General features: G+C 35.6%; 1 protein-coding gene across 2 annotated transcripts in view; it reads left to right on the forward strand.

Moving 5' to 3' along the window:
* CAAP1 (caspase activity and apoptosis inhibitor 1) overlaps window positions 1-26,958 on the forward strand; it is a 51,796-nt gene that overhangs the window by 3,983 nt on the left and 20,855 nt on the right. For both annotated transcript variants that reach the window (XM_027039249.2, XM_015081333.3), the window contains exons 2-4: window positions 2,065-2,265; window positions 3,234-3,318; window positions 4,369-4,444. In XM_027039249.2, the coding sequence (XP_026895050.1) occupies window positions 2,065-2,265; window positions 3,234-3,318; window positions 4,369-4,444 (362 nt within the window). The remainder of the gene's footprint in view (window positions 1-2,064; window positions 2,266-3,233; window positions 3,319-4,368; window positions 4,445-26,958) is intronic.

Consider the following 26,958-nt stretch of genomic DNA (forward strand, 5'->3'; position numbering starts at 1 on the left):
ATTGTAAACATTCGCATGCAGAACTAAGCCCTAGTTTTAATTTATGAAGGAAAAAAGAGTTCAGAATATATTAGGCATGTAGAGAAGACCTCAGAATTCTGAATGCCGTTATATCTGTTGTACATTGCATTCCCTATTATTATTGTTGGTAACAGCTTTATAGAGATATAATTCATATACCATATAATTCACCTCTTTCAAGTATACAGTTCACTGATTTTGAGCGTATTCATGGAGTTGTACAACCATCACTGTGGTCAGTTTTAAAATACTTTCATCACCCCCAAAAGAAACCCAATGTGAACCTTTCAGCTCTCATCCCTAATACTCACCGCTGCCACATTCCATCCCTGGGCAGTCACTACTTCCTATCTCTATAGATCTATAGATTTTCCTGTTCTGGACATTTTATGTGAATGGAATGATATTTCAGTGAATGGCTGTTCCACAATTGGTTTTTCCATTTTTCACTTGATGGACATTTGGATTGTTTCCACCTTTTGGCTATTACGAATAAAGCTGCTATGAACATTTGTGTACCAGTTTTTGTGCAGGCATGTGGTTACATTTCTCTTGGATGTGTATCTAGGAATGGAATTGCTGGGTCATAAGGTAACTTTTTGAGGAGCTGCCAGACTGTTTTTCCAAGCAGCTGTACCACTTTCTATTCCTACTAGCAGTGTGTGAGAGCTCCAGTTTCTCTACATCCTCACTAACACTTGAATTATTTTGTGAGCCATTAAAACGAGCTAACGTTCTTTACTTTTTCAGTCTAATTATCATAATAGTCTTTAAAATTGGCATGTTTTTAAATGACTTTTAAAACAATTCTATTAGAAAATATAATAAACAGGGGCGCCTGGGCGGCTCACAAAGCTGACCAAGCGTCCAACTTCGGCCCAGGTCATGATCTCACGGTTTGTGGGTTCGAGCCCCTCATCGGTCTCTGTGCTGACATCTCAGAGCCTGAAACCTGCTTCGGATTCTGTGTCTCCCTTTCTCTCTGCCCCTCCCCCCAACTTGTGCTCTGTCTCCCTCTGTCTCAAAAATAAACATTAAAAAAAATTAAAAAAAAAATGATAAACATACCTGAACTATATAGTCAGGGAGAATTTTCTTGAAGAAATGCCTTTTGAATTGATATCTGAATTTGTTACTTTTAAGAGTATAGGATGGGGGAGGGGGGAGTGGGAGGAAGACCATTCAAGTGGGAATGGTACATACAAAAGCCCTGCCTATGTGGGGTGAAGGGAGAACAGGTTTTATTTGAAGGCCCAGATAGGCTTTGTTATCCAAAGATCAGTGTGAATTCACTGGAAGGTTATAAATAAGGAGGATGAGTATATGTACATTTTATAGAATCTATTCTAGTAACAGTATACAAAACAGATTGGAGAGACAGATTAGATGTAAGGCACCCAGTTTAGTAGCTGCTAAGGTAATCTAGGCAAAAGATGATGGTACCTTGGACCAGGATTATGGCAGTAGATTTGGAGAAACTGATAGATTTGGGAGATAAGAGGTAAAATTGACAGAAATGTTTTAAATTACTTGGCTGCTTTGAATATGATTAAATTACATAACATTTTTAAAATGAGCATAGCTCCTGATAAGCAGTAATACTTTATAGTATTTGTGATCTTTAACATTTTTGCTGCTGTGCCATTCTGTTTTATGAATTTAAGAATAACAATGCATATATAAAATTTTGAGTTGAGTGGCCTGCGAGAGTAATATCCTAATTCTTCAGAAGTCTAAAATTATAGGAGGGCACTCAATAGTGAGTATATTTTCTTTTTCTTTTTTTGATGTTGAGTATATTTCCTTTTATATGTCCTAAGGTGGTATTTCTTCGCTTAATATCACCTTATCAAGTTAAGTGTAGTTTGGAGAGTAATATCAAGGAATATTGAACAATTAAAAGTCCTTGTTAATGGCTTTAGGTAAATAATCTATGCAAGCAAAGAATTTGGAAATGTTTAATGAAGTAGTTATTAAATATAAATGTATGACATCATATACATTCTCCTTTATTTAATGGTTCATTGTCTCTTTTAATTTTAGGATACCAGATACCTTCTGCCAACTTTGGAAAAAGAATTATTCTTGGCAGAGCACAGTGACCTTGAAGAAGGTGGACTGGACCTGACTGTGTCACTAAAACCAGTTAGTTTCTACATATCAGACAAAAAAGAAATGCTTCAGCAGTGTTTCTGTATCATAGGCGAGAAGAAGTTACAGAAGATGCTTCCTGATGTGTTAAAGGTATTTCATTACATATATTATTGGATTATACCCAATGTAGAAATATATACCTTTTTTGTAGCTGTCATTTTACTTAATGTAAATTATATAATTGGATGTTTTCAACTAAAACAGGCTACTTCAAAAAGATTAAAAAAAGGGAATTTGGAGAACTATAAATGGCTTTGTATATTGAAAAGTTTGCCAAGAGGGGCACCTGGGTGGCTCAGTCAGTGAGCATCCGACTTCGGTTCAGGTCATGATGTCCCAGTTCCTGAGAGGTTCCTGAGTTCAAGCCCCATATCAGGCTGCTGGCACAGAACAGTTTTTGAATCCTCTCCCACTCTTTCTGCCCTTACCCCGCGCACACGCCCTCTCTCTTTCTCTCTCACAAAAATGAAAAATAAATAAATAAAAATTTAGGTAAGGGATGTATTGACCTTTTGGAAATAATTCTATTAAATGCAGGCAATTTTAGTAACTAAATTAGAGGTATAATGATTCTTTCTGGTGCTTTAGAAAATAATAATTCTGCTATGTAACAGTGTACAATATTGGTTGGCAAAAGCTTATATTTCATTAAATTCAGAAATATTTTCATATATTCATGGTATTCTAATTTTACAGTTGTGGAAATAGGGCTTAGGATCAAAGATGTTTAGAACCAGCACTTGAGTATTTAAATCATTAGAGGAATTACCTAACAAATAGGCTGCTATTAAAAACATCTGGGTACCTGACTTACTCCTTAGTTTGTTCTTTCCTAACAAACTTGACTTTATTTTCATCAAGTGTCTGTAAGTTGTAACGTTTACAAATTAATTGGCCCGTTTTTCAGATTTCATCTCAATGAAAAGATTTATCTGGCTTTTAATTTGTTTTAATGTAAGATTTTGCTAACCAGACTTTTTTCTTTGTAATTGCTGTTTTCCAGTTTACATTGGTGCTATATTACATAAGTGTATTTCTTTTAATGACATTTTCTTTAGAACTGTTCAATAGAAGAAATTAAAAAGCTGTGCCAGGAACAGTTAGAGCTCCTATCTGAAAAAAAAATCTTGAAGATTCTTGAGGGTAAGAACATATTTCTACACTCTGGTAACTTAGTAGTTAATATCATATTTAGCATAAATCCTAGGTTATTCTTTTTTTAACTTGGATATTACTTTAATTTCATTAAAGTAATGATAATCATTGGATAATCATTGAGTAATTTTACTTCTGTTTGTACTTTGAAATATAGTTTACATATCAGAATAGCATTTCAAGAATAGACTTTTTGTTATCATTTTCTGAAATCAACTGTGTAGGTAAGAGCATAAGTTTGTACACAATAATAAAATGAAATGAAAGATTTTACCCAAAACACTGTAAAAAAAATTATTAATTATTGAGATAGCTTTTCTTGAAATAATTTTTTATTTTCTGCTTTATGTTCTTACGGCTTTTAATTGCCTGTTGTATACTGCTTTTGCTCTAATAAGACTTGGATGCAGAGTGGGAAGAATTTCTTGGAGATTACCTACATTTATCTGTCTGCCTGAAGTATGACTCTGTGACATTATTAGCTGTAGAATTTTAGATTTTCAAGCTTTTTTTTTTCTTTTGGAACTATACAAGGATTTTAGCATTAATATTACAAGAGAAGAAGCAGAAAAATGGGGACACTAGATTCCCAGAGATAACATTTTTTTTAAATGTGAAATGGTTTAATGGGGTGATGTGGCTGGCTCAGTTGGTAGAGCATATGACTCAGCGTTGTGAGCTTGAGCCCCACGTTGGGTATAGAAATGACTTGAAAATAAAACCTGAAAAAAAAAAATAAAAAATTTAAAATGGTTTAATGGAGTTTGTAACTTTGCTAATAGATGTATACATCTGGGTATAGTCTGTAAGTATATATACACACACACACATATATCTATAAGATAGATAAAGGGAAGGCAATTAGAAATACCTAATAAAGCATCGAAAAAACTCATTTTAAATGTAAGCAATTAAAAACGTCCTCTCATCAGTTACAAAGTTCTTTAATTTGCATCATTTTTCTGGATGACACTTTGTGTAATGATTAAATTATGACATTTTATAAGTATGCGTTCAACAGTTTATTTTATTTATAAGGTGACAATGGTATGGACTCTGATATGGAAGAGGAGGCAGATGATGGCCCTAAGATGGGATCTGATTTAGTCAGTCAGTAAGTTAAAAATTTTCATTTCCGTTTCAAAATTTCTTTGTTGTTCCTTCAGTGATTTCTTACCTCAAGAATGTGATTGTTTTTCTGTGTTGTATTTATATAAAATGATTCAACAGTGTAGATTTGTTTACTTATAATAATTGATTTTGGTATATATGAACATACAGTTAATTGCTTTCAGGATTAAGATGATTTTCTTAAACTACTAGTCATAGATGTAAAACAGTGATGCCGGCCTGCAGCTGAATCACTTCTGTCATTTGGAATTTGAATTAACTACTAGTGATACTCACTATTTATTAAGTACTTTCTCTACCAGGTATTGTGTTAGTAGTTTAGAACACTTTAACTCACTGACTACTTCTAGTACCTGTTAATATCAGGTGATAATTGTCACATTTCACAGATGAGATAGTAAGGTGGTTCATTTTATATAGGTACATAAAATTTGACTATTGTGATGATAAAAAACACCCAGAGTTTTGGGGATGCTAATATAAGCCTTTTTATTTTGGAAAATTTCAAACTTACATAAAAGTTGAAAGAATCATATAATGAAATCAGCAACATTAACATTTTGTTATTTTTGCTTTCTCTCTCTTTATCATTTTTTTTTTTTTTCTCTCAGAGCCATTGCATTAGTTTGTTAGGACTGCCATAGCAAAATATCATACACTGGTTGACTTAAAGAAAAGTTCATTTTCTTATAGTTCTGGAGGCGGGAAGTTCAAGATCAAGGTACTGGCAGGGTTGGTTTCCTCTGAGGCCTCTCTTCTTGGTTTGCAGATGGCCACTTTGTTGCTGCTTCTTGACTTGTTTGCCCTTCTCTCTGTGTGTCCCCTGCGTCCTCCCCGTGGACAGGTGTCTCTCCCCGTGTCCTGATCTCTTCTTTATAAGGACACCAGTAAGATTGGATTAGGGTACACAGTAATGGCCTCATTTTAACTTAATTACCTCTTTATTTTTTTTTTATTTTTTAATATTTATATTTGAGAGAGAAGAGAGGAAGAGAGAGAGCACGCTAATGGAGGGGCAGAGAGAGAAGGAGGCACAGAATCTGAAGCAGCCTTTAGGCTCTGAGCTGTCAGCACAGAGCCGGATATGGGGCTCGAACTCATGCACTGCGAGATCATGACCTGAACCGAAGTTGGACACTTAACCAACTGAGCCACCCAGGTGTTCCATTTAATTACCTCTTTTAAGGTCCTATCTCCAAAATAGTCCTATTCTTTTTTTTTTTTTTTTAATTTTTAAGTTTATTTATTTTTGAGAGAGAGACAACAGGTGGGGAGGGACAGAGAGAGGGAGAGAGAGAATCCCAAACAGCTTCTGCACTGTCAGCGCAAAGCCCAGAGTGGGACTTGAACTCACAAAATGAGATCATGGCCTGAGCCAAAACCAAAGCTGGATGCTTAACTGACTAAGCCCCCCAAGTGCCCCCAAAGTAGTCATATTCTGAGACACTGGGGTTGAGGCTTCAACCTATGAATTTTTTAGTAGAGGGAAACATAATTAAGCCCATAAATCTGTTTTTTTTAATTTAGTTAAATTTTATTTTATTAATTTTTTTATTATTATTTAAATCCAAGTTAGTTAACATGTTGTGTAGTAATGATTTCAGGAGAATTTAGTGATTCATCACTTACATATAATACCCAGTGTTCATCCCAACAAGTGCCCTCCTTAATGCCCATCACCCATGTAGCCCATCCTCCCACCCATTAATTTTTATTTTAGAGAGAGAGAGAGAGAGAGTGAGAGAGCAAGCAGGGGAGAGGGGCAGAAAGAGAGAATCTTAAGCAGGCCCCATGCTTAGCATGGAGACTGGTGCAGGGCTGGATCCTATGACCTTGGGATTAGACCTGAGCCAAAATCAAGAGTCCTTTGCTCAACTGACTCAGCCACTCAGGGGCCCCACCCATAAATCATTTAAAAATAAATTGCAGATGTCATAGCATGTCATGCTTAATTCGGTATGCGTTTCCTAAAAATAAGGACAGTCTACTCCATAGCCACAATACAATATCACTTTAAAAAAAATAAGCAGTAATTCAAATAATGTCCTCTAATATATTGCCCACATAAAATTTGCCCTGTTACTAAAAAAATATTTTATAGTGTATTTATTTATTTTAATTAATGAACTGATTCTGATCCAGGATCCAGTTAGAATTCATGTGTTTCATTTGACTGTTAGCATAACAAAGCTGAGTTTAAAGGGAGGGTTTAGATGTGAGAAATAAAAGCTTAATGACTAGCCTGGGAACTTAGTGCCCATCTTAAAGGAATTTAAGAAATAACAAAGTAGGGGCACCTGGATGCCCCACTTGGTTGAGCCTCTGGCTCTTGATTTAGGCTCAGGTTGTGATCTCAAGTGTGGAGCCTGCTCAGGATTCTCTCCCTCCCTCTCTCCCTCCCCCTCCTGTATTCTTGTGCGTGAGTTTTCTCTCTCTCTTTCAAAATAAATAAACATAAAATAACTTTAATAATAACAAGTTAAGCCAAAAGAAAGTTGGAAAAATGAAACAAACAAATGTAAACATTAAAACTAAAGAAATAGTAAGCAAACAAAAGGATGAGTAAGTTATAAACTTGGTCTTTGTAAAGACCAGAACATAGATTGACTCCTTGGAAGGACATCAGTGGAGAACAGTTATAATTGAGATTAGGAAGAAAGGAGATAATATCATAATTATAGATAGGTGTGAATTCATACACAGCATTGTATAAACAAAGTTGAAACTAGCAAATGGATGATTTTCTATCAGAATACAAATAAACCAAGTAGACTTTCTGCAAAAGTAGAAAATTTGGAGATTAACAAAGAAGAAATTAGAAAGTGAATAGGGATCTACTGTTGAAAAAACTCCAAGACAAGGTGAATTCACAGCTGAATTATTACTTAATAAGTCAAAACATGTAAAGTGTTTACAGCTAATAAAATATTCAATAATGCCTTCTGTTGTTATTTTCAAACACGTTACACCTGTGTTATTTAAATTATTTCAGGCCGTAGGAAAAGGTGTAAAGGTCTTCAATTTACTTTAGGATTTCTGCATAGCTTTAGTACCCCAAATCTCATAAGTAGTGACGAAAAAGTGTATGGGGGATTATAGGCCTTCTCACTTGTGAATATAGATGTAAAGATTGTAACTACATGTTAGCATGTAGAATCCAGCGTTGTGTCAAGTAAGTAGTTACACCACTGACCATGTAGAATTTATTCCAGGAATAAATTTACAGGAAATTTAATTAGAAAGTCTATTAGCATAATGCATATCAGCAAATTAAAGAAGAAAAATTATATGGTCTGATAAGTAGATACTAAAAAGGCCTTTGATAATATTCAGCAGCCATTTCCAATATAAGCTATAGGTAAAAAAGATACCATAGGAAACAGTTCAGATGTGATGAAGGCATTTGACCAAATTTAACTACCCACTTAGTGAATTAAAATGAGGAACTAGACAGGAAGCCTGTTAAGGCCATTAATTTTAAACATTTTCTAGCATTTCTAAACATTAAACATTTCTAGCAAATGCAGTTAGACCAAAAGAAAGATGGGTGGTGGAGAGTAATTAATTTTGATATGATAAACTTTGGAAGAAGAAATAACTGTATTTCTCTTTTCAGTTTATAAGATTATAAATCTAGAATAGCTGAGAGATTCTAGGTTCTTAAAAAAAAGACTAGAATTTGATAAGATGGACTATATATAAGCATAAGAAAATCAACAACTGTTCCCTCTTATAGCAGAAGCATCTATAAAAAGGATGCATTAAGCTTTTCCAGACAGACAGATGTGTGTGTGTGTGTGTGCATGTGTGTATGTGTATAGGGTATGTATAGTTACATAAAAGAGATTTATTATAGGAATTGGTTCATGTGCTTATGGATGCCAAGAAGTCCCATGATCGGCTGATCTGCTCTCTGTAAGATGGAGAACAAGAAAAACTGGTGGCAAAATACAGTCTTAGTCCAAAGGACTCCAGAAGCCCAGAAACCAGGAGTGCCCATGTTCCAGGGCAGATGAATGTCTGAACTCCAGCAGACGGAGCTAATTTGCCCTTCTGCCTTTTTTATTCTAGCCCTGAAAGGATTGGATGATGACAGCTCAGGACTGTCTGCTTTATTCAGTTCACCAGTTCAAATGCTAATCTCCTCAGGAAGCATCCTCACAAACACCCAGAACTAATGTTTTACCGGCTATCAGGCATTCTTGTGCTGTCACAGGGAACTAAAAAAAAAAAAAAAATTCTCTTCATACAAATTACAAAAACTAGGATGTGCTTTCCAAATACATTTTATAGGAAATTTATGAAGAATATCCTAACATTTTACTAAAAGACAAAAATCATCTGAAAAAAATAGCATAACATTCTTAATTGTGTAGTCTATGATGGTGGTGCGTGAAGTTCTTAAATTAGACTAAAACCCCAGATCCATTTGGGTAAAGAGACCAAAATTTAGATACATTAAAAAAAAAAAGTGCATCTGCGTGAGAATTTTTTTTTTTAAGTTTGGGTGTTAAATTATGTCATAAATAAAGTCGGTAACCAAACAGAAGATCTGAAAGAAATACTTGAAAGATACAACAATCCTAATAGTAGTGAAAGCTGGTTTCAGGACAAAAAGATTTATGCAAGACAGTTAAGGGCAGTTTATAATAATGTGAAATCCATAAAGATGATCTAACAGGAATATATGCCTTACATATGCCACATATATGTGCATTTCCTGTATGTAGCTGTTACAAGGCAAAAACTACAGGAATCGTGATGTGAAACCAGAAGTGCAGGAGTAATAGGAACTTGATTTTATCTCTCTCATCTATCTAATGATAAATCACTTGGTTAAAAAATAAATCAGGATATTGAACACCTAAATAAATTAATTGATATAGACCATATTCTGTATTCTGAAAACAGAACATATCTTCTGTGGACTATCCAGAAAAGTTGTTAATAAGTTTGGTCATAAAAACTCAATAAAATTCTCAAAGAACTATTGTCCTGACTTTAGAGCAATAAACTAAAATGAACAAAAAGGATGTGGAAACTCACTGCCTACATATTTTAAAACTCAACAGCTTTTAGGTTAAAGAGCAGTTATAAACTGTCTAAAAACTAACAATAAAAAACTAACCAGCTCTATGGGATACAGCTAAAGTAGTACTTGGAGGAAAATTTTGCCTTAAATATAGATAATTAATCCCCAAATTAAAATAAGTGAACTAAGTATCAATTCAAGAAGTTAGGAAAAAAAAAAAAAACCACAATGAAATAAACTTAAAAATAAATGCATACAGATAAAATGGCATACTTAATTGTGAAAATCTGCTCGGTTTCTTTCTAAGATTGGATCAAACAAAAATACCTACTCATTACTCCTTTTCAGCAATGCACTGGAAGTCCCAACATGTTCAGTGAAGGAATAAAAAGAAATAAAAGTCGCATAGATTAGAAGGAAAAAGTAAAACTCCCTATTTGCACAGGACTTAATGTGTTAATCTGTTGGGGTGCTATAACAAAATACCACAGACTGGATAGTTTATAAACAGAAATTTATTTTTTAGTTCTGTAGGCTAGAAGTCTGAGATCAGGGTGCCAGTATGATTGGGAGAGGGCTCATCTAGCCAGATTGCAGATTTCTTGTATTCTCACATGGTGCAAAGGGCTGTGAGATATGTGGAAAATGTTTTATAAGCGATATAATCTGTGTCTGGCTGGCTTTGTTGGTAGAGCATGCAGCTCTTGATCTGGAGACATGAGTTTGACCATGAAGATTACTATTAAAAAAAAAAGAGAGAGAGACAGATACTCCCATTCAGGAGATCTCCAGTCTCATGACCTAACCACCTCCAAAAGGTTTCACCTACTAATACCCTCAATGTTGAGGATGAGGATTTCAGTATATGAACTTTGGAGGGGACAGAAATCTTCAGACCATGACGCAAAAAGCATCTATGTAGAAACATCTCAAGAATTTACCAAAACACTCCCAGAACACAAATATGGTAGACAGAATAGTGACTTCTCTCCAGAGATGTCTATTTTCTAATCTCCAGAACATAAGGAATATGTTAATTTACATGCAGAAAGGAACTTTGCTGATATGATTAAATTAGGAATCTTGAGATAAGATTATCTTGGATTAACCAGTTGGGGCAAGTGTGATCACAAGAATTCTTTTTTTTTTTTTTTTTTTATGTTTTTATTTATTTTTGAGACAGAGACAGCATGAGTGGGGGAGGGGTAGAGAGAGAGGGAGACACAATTGGAAGCAGGCTCCAGCCTCTGAGCTGTCAGCACAGAGCCCCTCAGAGCCCGATTCGGGGCTCCAACTCACAAACTGTGAGATCATGACTAGAGCTGAAGTCAGATGCTTAACAGACTGAGTCACCCGGGTGCCCCACAAGAATCCTTCTAAGAGGGTAGTAAAAAGATCAAAGGCTTCCAAAAGAGATGGGATGACATAAGCAGAGGTTTCAATGATGTGCTTGGAAAGGAGTCGCAACCTAAGGCGTGTAGGGCGACTTCTTAGAAACTGGAAAAGACAAAGAAATAGATTGTTCCTTGGAACCTCCAGAAGGAAGCATCACTACCTACACCTTGATTCTCCTGTGCTAAGACTCCTTTGGGATTTCTGAATTCCGGAAGAGTAACAGAATAAGCTCATGTTGTCCTAAGCCACTAAATGGATGGTAATTTGTTACAGTGGCAATAGAAAACTAATGCAAGGTATCTGATTAAAATGTAGATAGGGGCGCCTGGGTGGCTCAGTCGGTTAAGTGGCCGACTTCGGCTCAGATCATGATCTCGCCTTCCGTGAGTTCAAGCTCTGTGTCGGGCTCTGTGCTGAAAGCTCAGAGCCTGGAGCCTGTTTCAGATTCTGTCTCCCTCTCTCTGACCCTCCTCCATTCATGCTCTGTCTCTCTCTGTCTCAAAAATAAATAAACATTAAAAAAAAATTTTTTTTTAAATGTAGATAGAAGCCAGAATTATAGATGGTTTGCCTGGAGCCATAGAGAGGTTTTGTTTGATTTAAACATGTAAAAATTTCAAATCGTTTCTAACATTTAAAAACCAAGTGACATCCCACCAAAAATCTGTATTTTTTGAAAAATCAGATCAACAACTTTTCCTAGGAGCGCAGAAAATTATTTGGACCTGAGTGTAGCTATTGTCTTTTTGTCTGGTATGTATGTATTTCATTGTGCTACATAGTACTTCATTTGCCTGAATACTTAATGTACAAAATATCTATAAAATGAAACTCTGATTGAAGGAGAAATACAGGAGAGCCAAAAGGTTGACGTTGGAACCAATTATGTCAGTTTGTCAGTGTCTTATCAACTGCGACATATACCTTTTTTCATCCCAATTTTAATGAATAAAAATAATTTCAAATTGGTCCAGCTAAAGTAATCTATGTTACTAAAATATATGAAAATTTGATACTTTATTTTAATGGGTGACCTATGTGCTTTTATTACAGTTTTTATTGGAAGCTTCTTAGGATTGTCTAAGAAGCTATAAAGTTACAATTTTCAATATAAGATGTATATGTATGGGTACGTGTATGTATATGGTATTTAATATGCCCTATGTAAATTAATCTTTTTTTAACTACCAGAAATAACAAGAAGGCAGAAGCAGTAGTTGTAAGAAATTTTTGACAGTGTGTTACTTTGAAATTTGAAACTAATGAGTGTTAACTTGTAGCAATTTTTATAGAAATGGGATTTAGGAACTGTAAAGATAAAACTTCTGTAGTTTCTAAATATCTTCATTTTCAAAAGGGTGAGGGATGGGGTTTTCACTTTAGTTCACCTTAGGTAAGCAAATGAACAAGTTTATATTAACAGTCCAAAAACTTCAGCATCTCTAGTTTTGCAGTGTTTTAGAACTGTTGGTATTATGACAAGATTTGTAAATGTTACAGATTATGACAGTTGCTTAACAATAACAATAATTTTAAGTAAATAAGGTAATATAGAGGCCTGGCATTAGAGTGCTGTCTCCATTTGGAATGTGCTAGAAAAAGCTTTATAGCTAAAATAGCACTAAAAATGAGGACAGGTATTAGCTCAGCCTATAATATAAGATGATTATGCTCTAAAGAATATGTTTGTAATGATATTTAAATCTTCAATAGTGCAATAAAATAATCAGGATTGAAGTTTTATATATAAAGAATAAAAATACAAACACTTTAGGGAGATCTTAGCAGTATTTTAGAATTGTTCTCATAAATAACTTTTCATGAGTCTTAGGTTAATGTGTTTTTAGTGAGTGATATTGAGGGAGGATGTGGTGGAAATGAAACTGTGTTTTCCTACAGATAATAAATATTGTTGAGATAATATCACAGTTCTAGAAGATAAAGAAATGAAAAAATCCAGGTTCTCAAAATAATGTATACCACAAAGTAGTTCCTATATGAGTGTTATGGAAATATTGTTCCTGGTCACTGCTACTTTCTTAGAGAATGGGCGTACTCTAAATTAGCTATTACTGGATTCCCATTTTGGATGATTAACTTAAAAAAAAAAACAAGATATTTCTAAATAGGCTTTGGAGATTTTAGGTAACATAAAAATTGGACCATTTTATGTTCACTAGAATATTTAAAACAGTGAATAAAATTAACATGAAATTGTTTTTATAAAATGAATAACTATTGGTAGGAATTATTTTAAATCTCCTTTTTTTTTATTACATCTGTTTTGTACATCTCAAATGTGAATATTTTTGTTTAAAATGGAATACATGGGGGGGGGGGGGTGTCCCTGGGTGGCTCAGTCAGTTAAGTGTGTGACTCTTGATTTCAGCTCAGGTCATGGTGTTACACTTTGTGGGTTTGAGCCGCCATGTTGGACTCTGCCCTGACAGCGTGGAGCCTGTTTGGGATTCTCTCTCTCCCTCTCTCTTGGCCCCTTTCCCCTTAAAAATAAACTTAAAAAAATGGAATACGTGGGTATTAAATATAAGTGGTTGAAAAGATCAAGTTGGCTGGTGGGAATGCAAACTGGTGCAGCCACTCTGAAAAACAATATGGAGCTTCCTCAAAAAATTAAAAATAGAACTACCCTACGATCCAGCAATTGCACTACTAGGTGTTTATCCAAGGGATACAGAGATGCTGTTTCAAAGGGGCACATGCACCCCAATGTTTATGGCAGCACTATCAACAATAGCCAAAGTATGGAAAGAGCCCAAGTGTCCATCGATGGATGAATGGATAAGATGTGGTATGTGTGTGTGTGTGTGTATGTACATATACACATACATACATAGGTATCCATATGTGTATATATGTATACATATATACATACACACAATGGAGTATTACTCAGCAATCAAAAAGAGTGAAATCTGTAAATCTTGCAACTACGTGGATGGAACTAGAGGGTATTATGTTAAGCAAAATTAGTCAGAGAAAGACAAATATCATAGGACTTCACTCATACAAGGACTTAAAGACACAGAACAGATGAACATAAGGGAAGGGAAGCAAAAATAATATAAAAACAGGGAGGGGGACAAAACATAAGAGACTCTTACATATGGAGAACCAACAGAGGGTTATTGGAGGGCTTGTGGGAGGGGGCTGGGCTAAATGGGTTAGGGGCTTTAAGGAATCTGCCCCTGAAATCATTGTTGTACTATATGCTAACTAACTTGGATGTAAATTTAAAAAAAAAAAAAAAAAGAACAAGTTGGTGTCATCTACTAGTTACAATGTACTGGTTATTATGCACAGTATACTAGATTTTAGTACATTGTAGTAATTATATCTCTTAAATAGCTTTAAGCTATTCTACCCTTCAAAATAGGAGTAGCTTCCTGTTTACTGCTGTTAATGGTCACTTGAGGGTTAGGCACTTTAGTGAAGATAGAATGCAAGAAGAGTATAGTGCTTAGATGTAGGTGAGTTAAGTGACTACTTTGCACTAATATATTTATTCTTGAAAATATTGAGCTATTCCTCTGGCTTGGTCAGTTGTCTTGTTGAGAGCAGCAGCTAGAACTGTGCTGTGTGACCACTCTTCTGTTGCTGAACCTTAGCAGTGATGTGTGATAGAACTTTGATGCTGTATGTCAGTTAGAGATTAACATCTGCTTTAGTTCTCCTACTGAGCTATCCTAACACAGCTACTACTGAGGATATTTGAAACAGGGCTCATGAGCAAATGGCTAAGAAAGAATTCTTGAGACGTTTTTGCTGCAAAATGGTGGTTTGATTGTAGCATGAGGACAGGACCCAGGAGCAGAAAGAGCTGTTTTGGGATTGTGAAGAGTGACTGATTATATACTTTGAAGTTTGTGAAGAGAAGGGGGATAGAGATAAAGTAAGTTTCTAAGAAGTTTGGAAGTAAGGCTTTCAGGACCTTGAGGGGTTGTCTGCTGTTAAGATAAGGTTACCTTTAGTCTTTAATAAAAGGTAAACATGAAGACACAAGATAGCCATCAGGTCCTTGAGGAAGGTCTTGTCCTTCATGTTTCAGGTGTCTGTCAGTGGGCTGCAGGCTGTAAGGAAATTTTTTTTAATACTTTTTTTTTTAATGTTTATTTACTTTTGAGAGAGAGACAGACAGACAGGGTGTGGGCAGGGAAGGGGCAGAGAGAGAGGGAGACACAGAATCTGAAACAGGCTCCAGGCTCTGAGCTGTCAGCACAGAGCCTGACGCGGGGCTCGAACCCACGAATCATGAAATCATGACCTGAGCTGAAGTCGGACACTTAACTGACTGAGCCACCCAGGCCCCCAGGAAATTTAACTTAGACTACATTTCTCTTGCCTTTGTTTCCCTCATTGCTTACCACCTTTAGTTTTTAATAAGGGAAAAACATCCATGTCCTTTTTGATGAATTAGAGCTATCCAGTAGGTTCAGCTCATCAAACAGGCAATAGTATTCAGCCAAATGCTAAGTTTTCAGTAAATGTCAATAAAACTGAACTTGTTGGGAATAAAAGAATCTTCCACAAACTACTGTTACTAAACTTCAGAAAAGTAAAGTATTTGAGGTCACCTGGGTGGTTCAGTCAGTTAAGCGTCCCACTCTTGATACTGGCTTGGGTCGTGATCTTGACATCATGGGATTGAGTCCTGCATTGGTTTCTGTGCCCAACAGTGGAGCCTGCTGGGGATTCTCTCTACCCCTCATCCACTTTTTCTTTGTCTCAAAATAAATATTTAAAAAAAAAAAAAAAGGAAAAGTATTTGAGCAAAATTTACAGTGCTCTGGAGCATTGGATTAATGGGCAAAATAATACATAAGTAAGCATTTTTTAAAAAATTTTTAAAAATGTTTTTATTTATTTTGAGACAGAGAGAGACAGAGCATGAGCAGGGGAGGGGCAGAGAGAGAGGGAGACACAGAATCCGAAGCAGGCTCCAGGCTCTGAGCTGTCAGCACAGAGCCCGATGCGGGGCTCGAACTCACAAACCGCAAGATCATGACCTGAGCCTAAGTCGGACGCCTAACTGACTGAGCCACCCAGGCGCCCCATAAGTAAGCATTTTAATCAGTGAATAAAAAAAATAGGTCTCAGGTAGACCCAAGACTAGAGCCTTTTGGGAATGATGCTCTTCAGAAAATGACCTGTGATTCACCTGACTCACATGACCCATTTATGCTTTGTACCAATTACTTATTTGTGTGTTTAGCTCTGTTTTGGAAAATTTTATTGTACAATGAACCTTCGCATACCTAACCCATTTGTCCCCTTCCATATTATTTTAAAACCCCTCCTCCCAATTTCTTCCAATTTGATAACTGAAGCAGATCTTGACCCAGTTACCTTTTTGTGTGTGTGTGATTTTATAGTTTTTTTTTTTTTTCAAGTTAGATAACATATAGTGTAGTCTTGACTTCAGGAGTAGAATCAAATGATTCATCACTTTCATACAACACCCAGTGCTCACCACAACAAGTGCCCTCCTTAATGCCATCATCACCCATTACCCTTCCCGGCCCCTAACACTAAGTTCTCTGTATTTAAGAATCTCTTATGGTTTGCCTCCCTCTCTGTTTCTGTCTTATTTTTCCTTTCCTTCCCCTCTGATCATCTGTTAAGTTTCTCAAATTCCACATATAAGTGAAGTGTGATATCTTTCTGTGACTGACTTAGTTTGCTTAGGATAACACCCTTGACTTCTGTCCACATTGTACAAATGTCATGATTACGTTCTTTTTCATTGCCAAGTAGTATTCCATTGTGTATATACACCACATCTTTTTTTTTTTTTTTTTTTAACGTTTATTTATTTTTGAGACAGAGAGAGACAGAGCATGAACGGGGGAGGGTCAGATAGAGGGAGACACAGAATCTGAAACAGGCTCCAGGCTCTGAGCTGTCAGCACAGAGCCTGACGCGGGGCTCGAACTCACGGACCGCGAGATCATGACCTGAGCCGAAGTCGGCTGCTTAACCGACTGAGCCACCCAGGCGCCCCATACACCACATCTTCTTAATCCATTCATCAGTTGATGGACATTTGGGCTCTTTCCATAATTTGGCTATTGTTGCTGGTGCAACATTGGGATATATGTGCCCCTTCAAATCAGCACTCCTGTGTCTTTTGGATAAATTCCTACTAGTGCAATTGCTGTTGACCCAGTTATTTTTAAATGTTAAGCAGATTGGCACCTCTCCAGAATCTCTAGAACTTTCTTTAGAATGGGAGGAAGTGAACTTCTCACAGGTCTCAGATGGGATCTTCAGTTGAATTGCAACTTCATTTCCCCATAAAGAACTTTGAGGGACTTGGAAAGCATTGTTTGTGGTTTTGTAACTTCTCTCCACACAAGACAATGAGTATTCTTTGTGTTACAGAAACCTAATTAAAAAAAAAGTTTTTTTTTTTATGTTTATTTTTGAAGGAGAGACAAAGCATGAGTGGGGAAGGGGCAGAGAGAGAGGGAGACACAGAAACCTAGCAGGCTCTAAGCTCTGAGCTGTCAGCACAGAGCCCAACTCAGAGCTCAAACTCCCAACCATGGATCATGACCTGAGCTGAAGTCAGTCCCCCAACCTACTGAGCCACCCAGGCGCCCCCAGAAACCCAATTTTTAAATTGTATCTGTTGTCATTTTTATTGTCTGTCAGTTTACTGCCTCATCTTGCTGCTCAAGGACTTGGTTAGATGTTAGCAGGTATTTTTCTTTTTTCTGCTATTTCCTTATCACTATTTTAAAGTTAAGTTTTTCTTAATCACTTAACTGATTCTCTTTGTATTAATTGCCCTTTCTAGTTCATTTGAAAAATAAATTCACTGATGTTCACAGTGTGCTAATCTGGTTGTTGATGACTGTCTCCTAATATCTCTAATACACGTGTGAACTTCAAATACTCCATTTGAAGTGTTTGCTTACCAAGAGTCATTCATGTTTGTTTCCAGTTCAGTTATGGTAGTTGCATAATTTAGTTAAACATATAAACAGAGGAAATACCAATATGAAAAGAATAGTTGATAAGTCGATTGCTTTGAAAACCTCAGAGTGGAGTTATTAAAAAAGTCACCAGTTAGCTATGGGATAACAATTAAAAGTTTGGGGAACATTGAATAAATATAAAGGCTAATTTTTTTTTGCACTCAGATTTTTGCACCTTAAATAAGCCAAAAGTAGAAATAGTTTATGTGACTAGGATGAAACTGACCTGTGTTCTGTGAATTCACAATAAAGGTAAGGCTGTGGCCTTAGATGCAAAGATTGGTGAAGGAAGGTAACAGTTCTGTTTTATGTTAACCTAAAATGCTTCAATTATATGTAACTTAAAGGTGCTTCCCTGTGTTAATAAGATTTTTTTTCCAGGCAAATGACATTACTTGTCTGAGTTAGAAAAAAGGAATTACATTGTATTAGGTTTGTTTTTGTTTACTTTTATTATGAAAAGTTTCAAGGGTATAGAAAAGTACAGAGAATAATAGTGTAATGACACTCCCATATACCTATTGGCTAGATTTAGTGATTATAGCAATTTTCAATTTTCCATTTTGCTTCATCTTTTTTCTTGAAGTATTATAAAGCAAATTATAGTAATTTTGAATATTTGTGTGAATTTCCAGAAAATAAGGACATTTTCCCACATAACCATGTATCTAGTGTCTCTTATTTAAGAGCTTATTTATTTGAATGCATGTACATAGTACAAAAGTTTTTAAAATATATAGTGAAAATAAATCTTTTTCTTTTTACCCATTTCCTCCCTTCCTGTTCCTGCAGGAACAGTAAGCCAGGTTCTTGTGTATCCTCCCAGAAATATTCCATAGTTTACAAATATATGTGTGTATGTATTTTTTCTTTTCACACAAAATGGCAGCATATTGTGCAAACGATTCCATACCTTTCCCACTTAATTTTTTCCATATAATAGAATGTCTTTCCTTGGGTTTTGTTCTGCCTAGTACATGTAAGGCTTCCTGTATATACCTGTATACTATTCCATTGTTGTACGTAGCAAAAATTTAATGGTCTATTGGTGGACGTTTAAGTTGTTTACTCTTTTGTTACTACAAATGTTATAAATATTTCCTTATATAAGTAATGTTGTTCCTCTGTGTTTATGTGTAGCATAAATATCTAAAAGTTAATTATTGAGTCAGATGTTTGCACATTGGAAATCTTTAAAGATTTTGCCATAATTGACTTACAGAGTTTTAACTGATTTGTACCTCTACATGTGGAGTGTATGTGTTCCTACTCTTTAATTTTGATCTTTGTTCATTTGATAGATTAAAAAAATAGTATCTCTGGGCACCTGGGTAGCTAAGTCGGTTGAACATCTGACTTTGGCTCAGGTCATGATCTCGCAGTTCTTGAGTTTGAGCCCCATGTTGGGCTTGCTACTGTGAGTACAGAGCCTACTTGGGATTCTCTGTCCCTCTCTCTCTCTCTGCCTCTCCCACACTCATGCTCTCTCAAAACTAAAAATTAAAAAAAGATAGCATCTCATTGGAATTTTAATTTGTATTCTCTTATTATGAATGAATAACCATCTTTCGACACATAGAACTGTTGGAGTTTTCTGTGAACTCTCATTTTTTTATCCTTTGTATGTAGTTGGAAGACTTTGGTCTTTTTAATATACTGTTGGTGATATGGGTTGCAATTATTTTTTGCTTGTTGCTTTTTTAAAAAATACTTTTAAGGCTTTTACTTTTTTTTGCATGCATAAATATTTCATGTTTATAGTCTAATTTTGTTATTTTATTATATTTTCTGCGTTTTATTTTATATTTAGAAAAGGCCTTCTCTATTCTGAAATTATAAAAAGTATTCTTCATATTTTCTTTTAGTACTTTATGGATTTTTTAAATGTTTAAATCTTTGATTCATTTGAAATTTATTTTGGTCTAAGTTTTAAGGTAGGGCTCTGACATACTCTTTTAATTTTCATTTTGCCATACTCCTCTTTATAATCATCAAGAATTCCCTTAGAATATTGTTTTCACAATTCTTGATTAGACTGTTCTTACTCAGTAAATTTGATCTGTGTATTTATTTCCTTAATTTCTTTTTATTCCCTCCTTTGTTTTCTGTTACAAACTTGTGTGAATCTGTACTTCCATTAATTTTTTTTAAGTGAATAGCCAAATACATGGGCATGGTTTAAAAAATATAAATAGTACCATCCTTCCATGCCGCTGTGATGGTGTGCATGAATGCCTTGGCACATGCTTTCAAGAGCATTGGCAGCACCAAAAAATTGAAGTAAAAACAATGCCAAAAAGTGGGACAAACGCCATGTTCTAGGGTCTTTCTAGGCCATGCTCCAAAGTCATAGTCCGTTTTCCAACTGTGATGATGAAGCATGGTTACATTGGCAAACTTGAAATCATTGATAACAGAGCTGGGAAAATCGTTTGAATCTCACAGGCAGGTTAAACAAGTGGGCCGTGATCAGGCCCAGATTTGATATATGACTCAAAGATCTAGGAAAATGGCAGACTAGTCTGCTCCTGTCCCACCAGATTGCTTTCGTTGTACTGACAACCTCAGCTGGCATGATGGACCATAAAGAAGCAAGATATAAACCCACAGAAGGGACAATCCTGGGATTCTTTTTTCTGAGTGTGTAGTACATATATGCAAATAAAATGCCTCAGTGGGGAATATAATTCAAACAGTACAAAATAGTACAAAAAGGTATACAGTTAGAAATGTTTCCTGCCTTTTCATTCCCATCTGTCTCAGGCCTTCCCTTTCTTGTGGAATATGCGTCTTTTGTTGTCTGTCATGCCTGTCTTTTCATTGAAATTCCAATTTTTAAAATAATTCTGTCTTGATGCTTTAAAAGCATAAGTTTATCCAAGAAGAAGGAAGTATTTTTCTCTGGGGCCTTGAGATCAAATTCAGAGTGAAAACTGACGGTATGCTTTGAGATACATATTAGCCATATGAATATGTATATGGCTACGGCTACCTGTAATTTTTAGGTATTACTACGTGGAGAAGTATTTCTGCAGGTAGTAGCAAGTCTGAATAAATGCAGAGAGTCAAGGTTGTAGAATTAAACTGCCTGCATAATTTAAATTTAATAATGCCTGCCAGCATAACTCCACAGCTTGGTGTCTCTCTGATGTTTGGCATGTTACTTAAATCTGGAGAATAGGGGTAATATCAGCACCTAACCTATAGGATTTTGATGGTGATTGAGAAAAAGATTGTAAGGTGGTTAGAATAGTACCTGTTACATGGTAAGCATTGATAAAAACACGTTGCTGTATTTGCTTTGGGATTTTTACTCTGAATCTGGAATAATAAGTATTCCTAAAATTCCACTTTACACTGCTGAGTATTGGGGATTTCCCCCACATTTTTTAAAATGAAAGCCTAAGGAATGTGAAATATTCATTGTGATTTTTAATTATTTTTCTTTACTGTTGCTTTTTAAAAAACAATTTGTTGCTTACAAGTGTCTAAATTTTTAAGTTGTTACAAAAAATAGTTTAAGAGGAAGCTACTGTACATATATTTTCAAGCATAAAAGGATTTTTCTAACAAATGAGATCAATTTGTTATGTTGACATTACTCTTTATAAGCTCAATTCTCTTAGACATATATGAATATAAAGGATTGACTGTGCTTTTAGGCTAGTAAATGGTAATAAATTGGTTATCTTATTTTACCACTTATGTTCTCATATCCTTTATAAATTGCTGTTAGGCCATAATACTTAGGTGTAGACTATTCTACATAATAGGGTAAGTTTATCAGAAATGAAAGGATACATTTTTCATGAAACCTTCACAAAAAGTATTACTAATCATTGACAGTGTTGTGACCTAATTCTTAGACTCTACAAAGTAGTGACATGTTTGCACATCTTACAAGTTTGTACCTTTATTTTTTTGTATAAAATTTTTTTTCTAATGTCTATTTGAGAGAGAGACAGTGCACGAGCAGGGGAGGGTCAGAGAGACGAAGACAGAATCTGAAGCAGGCTCCAGGCTCTGAGCTGTCAGCACAGAGCCTGATGCAGGGTTCGAACTCATGAGTGGTGAGATTCTGACCTGAGCCCAAGTCAGACCCTTACCCGATGATCGGAGCCACCCAGGCACTCCCATAAGTTTGTACCTTTAAATGCACTTACAAAGTAATCTCATGCTAATTCCTTGAAAACATAGAAATATAGGGATACAACAAAAAGAAAAACCTCTTTGATTTCCTTTAGTCAATTTTATATAGACTATAGCCCCCTATTTAGGGAATTGTCTCTTCACAAAAACAGAGTTGCAGGGGGCCAGTTATACCATGAATCCTTAGAGAATCATGGATCAGAGAAAAACTGGAGTTTACTGTGACTCTTTGCTTAATGTTACTTGGAGAGAGGAAATGGAGAAAAGAGTTAAATTTTGCTGTCTTTTGCTGAAGGAATTTGCTGAGGGACACAGTGGAGATACGGATTTATTTGCTTCGTGGAAAGGCCCTTTGAGAAAAATTAAGATTATTTTGCCCCATTTCTTAGTTTTTGAAGGTGACAGTTTACCACTATATGATTCAATATTTTTGAGCCTGCTCTAAGACTTTTGTGGTATTTCAATTAAAAAAAATTTAAGGTATAATTTAGATATAGTACAATTCACCTTTTTTTGCTCTACAGTTCTGTAAATTTGGACAAATGGATGGTAATTTATCTACCACCATAATCACAATATAGAATAGTTCTATCACACTAACAATTTCCTCCATGCCTCTTTGTAGTCTTCTCCCTCCATCCCCAACCCCTGTAAACCCCTAATCTGATTTCTGTCCCCATACCTTTTCTTTTTCTAGAGTGTCATATGGATGGAATAATACAGTAGATAGCCTTTTGAGTCTGGCTTCTATCACTTAGCACAATGCATTTGAAATTCATTTGTGTTGTGTATATCAATCGTCCCTTCCTTTTTATTGCTAAGTAGTTAGTGTTATATTGTGTGGGCTTACTATAGTTTATTAATCCACTCCCATTTGAGGTAATCTTATAAACCAAAATAATGACCCTCCAAAGGTGTTTATATTCTGACTTCAGAACCTGAGGACATGTTACTTTATTTGACAAAAGGAACTTTGCAGATTTCGTTTAGGTTAAGGACTTTGAGATGGAAAGCATATCCTGGATTATCCAGGTCATCCTAATTTAATTCTATGAGTTCCTAAAAGTTGAAGAGGAAGACAGAAGAGGTCAGAGACATCTAACATGAGACATCACTAGAATCTGGGCATGATCCTCAGCTTGCAGCCAGCAAGGAAGCAGGGACTTTGGTCCTGCAACCTCTGTGAACTGAATTCCGCAAACAGTCCAAAGGAGCATGAAATGAATTCTCCCCTAGAGCATCCAGAAAGGAATGCATCCTGTGGACACTTTGATTTGAGTCCAGTGAGACCCATACCAGATTTAGGACCTACAGAACTCTAACGTGCATAATGTTTTAAGCTATCAGGTTTGTCGTAATTTGTTATGGCAGCAATAGAAAATTAATAAAGCGACATTTGAGCTGTTGACAATTTATGATGATTTCAAATAAAGCCACTATACATGTTCACACACAGGTTTTTGTGCGAACATAACAAGTTTTAATTGTCCTTGGTCAAGTACCTAGGAGTGGGGGTTGCTAGGGCATGTCGGCATCCTTGCTGATACTGTGTATGAGAGTTCCATTTGTCTGCTGTTTTGATTTTAGCCATTTTAATATATGTGTAGTGGTGTGGCATTGTGGTTCCAAATTTGCATTTCCTTAATAACAAATGACATTGAACATATCTATTATTGTGTTTATTTGCATCTGTGTATCTTCCTTGGTCAAGTGACTATTAATTTTTTAACCACTGATCTGATTTTTTATATTGGGTTCTTTATTTTTTATTTTCATTACTGTGATTTGAGAGGTTTTTGTTTGTTTGTTTTTTCAGAGCAGGAGTTGGGGAGAGGGGTGAAGGGTCAGGGAGAGACTATCTTAAGCAGGCTCCATGCTCCGCACGGAGCCTGATGCAGGGCTCAGTCTTGGGACACTGGGTTCATGACCTGAGCTGAAATTAAGAGTTTGACACTCAGCCAAAAGAGCCAACGAGGCGCCCCTTGAGAGTTCTTTATATACTCTGAATACAGTCCTTTATCAGATACGTGGCTTGCAAATATTTTCTCCCAGTCTTGCTTGTCGCATATTCTGTCACCATCGCCTTAGAAGAGCAGATTTGTTTAATCTGGGGGAAATCCAATTTATCAACTATTTTTATATATAGACCATGCTTTTGGTGAAATCTTTTCTTAACCCAAGGTCACAAAGGATTTTTTTCCTGCATCTTCTAAAGATTTTATAGGTTTACATTTTTTAAGTTTGTGATCATTTTGAGTTAGTATTTGTATATGATACAAGATACTGATTGAGAATTATATGCAGGGTGCCTGGGTGGCTCAAGTCAGTTAATTGACTTCAGCTCAGGTCATGATTTCATGATTCATGGGTTTGAGCCCCACTTGGGGTTCTGTGGTGACAGCTCAGAGCCTGGAGCCTGCTTCGGATTCTGTTACTCCCTCTCTCTGCCTCTCCCCCACTCATGCTCATTCTCTCAAAAAAGAAACATTAAAAAAATTAAAAAGAAAATTATATCCGTATGGATATCCAGTTGTACTTGTACCATTCGTTCAGTTTGTTAATTGCCTTTGTACTTTTGTTGAAAATCAGTTGACGATGTATATGTGGGTTTATTTCTGGGCTCTCTTTTGTTCCATCAGTACATATGTTCATCTTTTTTCCAATATCAGCGTCTTCATTACTGTAGCTTTGTAGTCTTGAAATCTGATAATGTACATCCTTCAACTTTTTTTTTTTTTTTTTCTGTTTTGGCTACTCCAGTTTCTTTGCCTGTTTCCTATTTTTAATAGTAGGAAGCTCATAGAATGATAGGCTGGCTTCTTTTAGCCTCTGTTTCTATTCCCTGGAATCTGGAGAGAATCCAGAGTTACACCTTTTGTTATGCTAATTTGCCTGATTGTCAGCTTTTGCCAAAATGGGAAGACACTGGCTGGTTGGTCTGGTTTCTTTATCCTTGAGGTATCTTCCTTTTGTATTTTTTTTTTTTTAATGTTTATTTCTTTTTGAGAGAGAGAGAGGGAGAGCATGAGTCGGGGAGGGAGGGAGAGAGGAAGGGAGGAGGAAGGAGAGAGAGACAGAGAAAGGGAGGGAGGAAATCCCAAGCAGGCCCCATGCTGTCTAGGCAGAGCCCATCCTGGGCTGTGAGGTCAGGACCTGAGCCGAAATCAAGAGTGGGACGTTTAACTGACTGACTCACCCAGGCACCCCCTGTGTATTTTTTATTTGGATAGAATTTGACGTTTTTCCCTTTTAAAAGTACCAAAAGTTGAAACTTTTGGTAATTCACATGTGTAGTGGTTCTTAAGTTCCACAGATCTCCCCAATGTATTACTCTGACTTAAAAAAAAAATATCCTTTGAGTGTTGAGTTTTATAAGTTCTTTGTATATTTTGAATATTTGAATATATCCTTTTATTGGATATGTCATTTGCAAATATCTTCTCTTATTTCATAGGTTGACTTTTATTTTTGTTGATAGTTTCCTTTGCTGTGCTGAAACCTTTTATTTTGATGCAATCCCAATAGTTTATTTTCTATTTTGTTGTAAAAAAAAAAAAAGGTCAAGAGTGGAATTGTATTTGGGGTAAAAGAAAGTAAGTTGGACTTATACTGGTTGGAGGACTTAAACCCCAGAGGTGGGTATAAGGCTGTCTTATATTTCAAAGCCAAGATTGTAAATTAAGCTGCTTTAAGGAGGAGCACTGCGGATGTGAGAAAGGAAGTAGAAAAATAAAAACAGGCTTTTTTTCCCCCCTAATGGAAAGGACTACAAAAGTCATCCTAAGATTATTAACCCAAACCAGATTAAGCATGTGTCCCCCTCCATCCCCCACTTTTTTCTCTTGCCATCTCTCTTTCTCCAGTTGTTACAAAATTCTTATCTAAAGGGTGTGACAGAAATATTTAAATGTCATTTAAATATAAATTGGAATTACTTTAGTTTTCCTAACTCTGACACCTAGTATTTCTTATCTGGGAGTAGACATTTTTTATTTTCATAAAACTAGAAATAAAAAGACATATACTTGTAGGTTTCTTATATTTTTAAGACATTTCCTTTTTTGGTATATCTTGCTTTCCATGCTCTTTGTTAAGGATCTTTAAATTGTATTGGAGAGCTCTGAATGTGTATGGTAATTTTAGTTGCAAAGTCTACATGTTGGAAAAATGAACTAGTATAGATTTTAAAATTCCAGGCTATTTTCTGGAATATTTTTTCAATTTCACATAGTACTGAAGTAAAAGTATCTTGCATTTTATTTTTCAGCCACAAGGTGGTGCACTTGTACTGCGTCTACTTTTGAAATTCTGTTTGGTGACATTCTTTAATGGCATGTTCGAGCCTAACTTAAGATAAAACAGAATGTTATAAAAGTTCACTTTGGGCACTAAAGCAATTCTTTATGGAAGCAGGTAATCTTTATAGAGATGTCCAGTTTTATTTGAAGGACAATCAAGGGGCTTTCACAGAGAAAATAAAATAATGCATAGAATAATGCATTTTACTGCATTATTATTAAAAATTTTTATTTGACAATAACTTCACAGTTATTAAAATGTTATAAGAATAGTACAAGAAGTATCCATATATCTTTTATTTAGATTTCTCTATAATATATTAATAAAATTTTATCCCATTTGTACCCTCTTCTTACATAGATGTGTGTCTATTTTCTAAAACATTTTAGGCTGTAAGTTCATGACACTTTACCCCTAAATACTGCATTGTGATTTTTTTAAAGGATATCAGTAGTCTATACATAACCACAATACAGTGTCAACTTCAGTAAATTTAACAATGGTACAACACTTTTACTCAGTCTGCTTTCGGTATTTGTTTGTCATTTGACTCAGTAATGTCCTTTACAACATTTTTTCCCCCTCCAGTTCAGCAGTCTCAAGTGAATTATAACATTTAATTGT

The sequence above is a fragment of the Acinonyx jubatus genome, chromosome D4 (assembly GCF_027475565.1).
Source record: "Acinonyx jubatus isolate Ajub_Pintada_27869175 chromosome D4, VMU_Ajub_asm_v1.0, whole genome shotgun sequence".
Lineage (NCBI taxonomy): Eukaryota > Metazoa > Chordata > Mammalia > Carnivora > Felidae > Acinonyx > Acinonyx jubatus.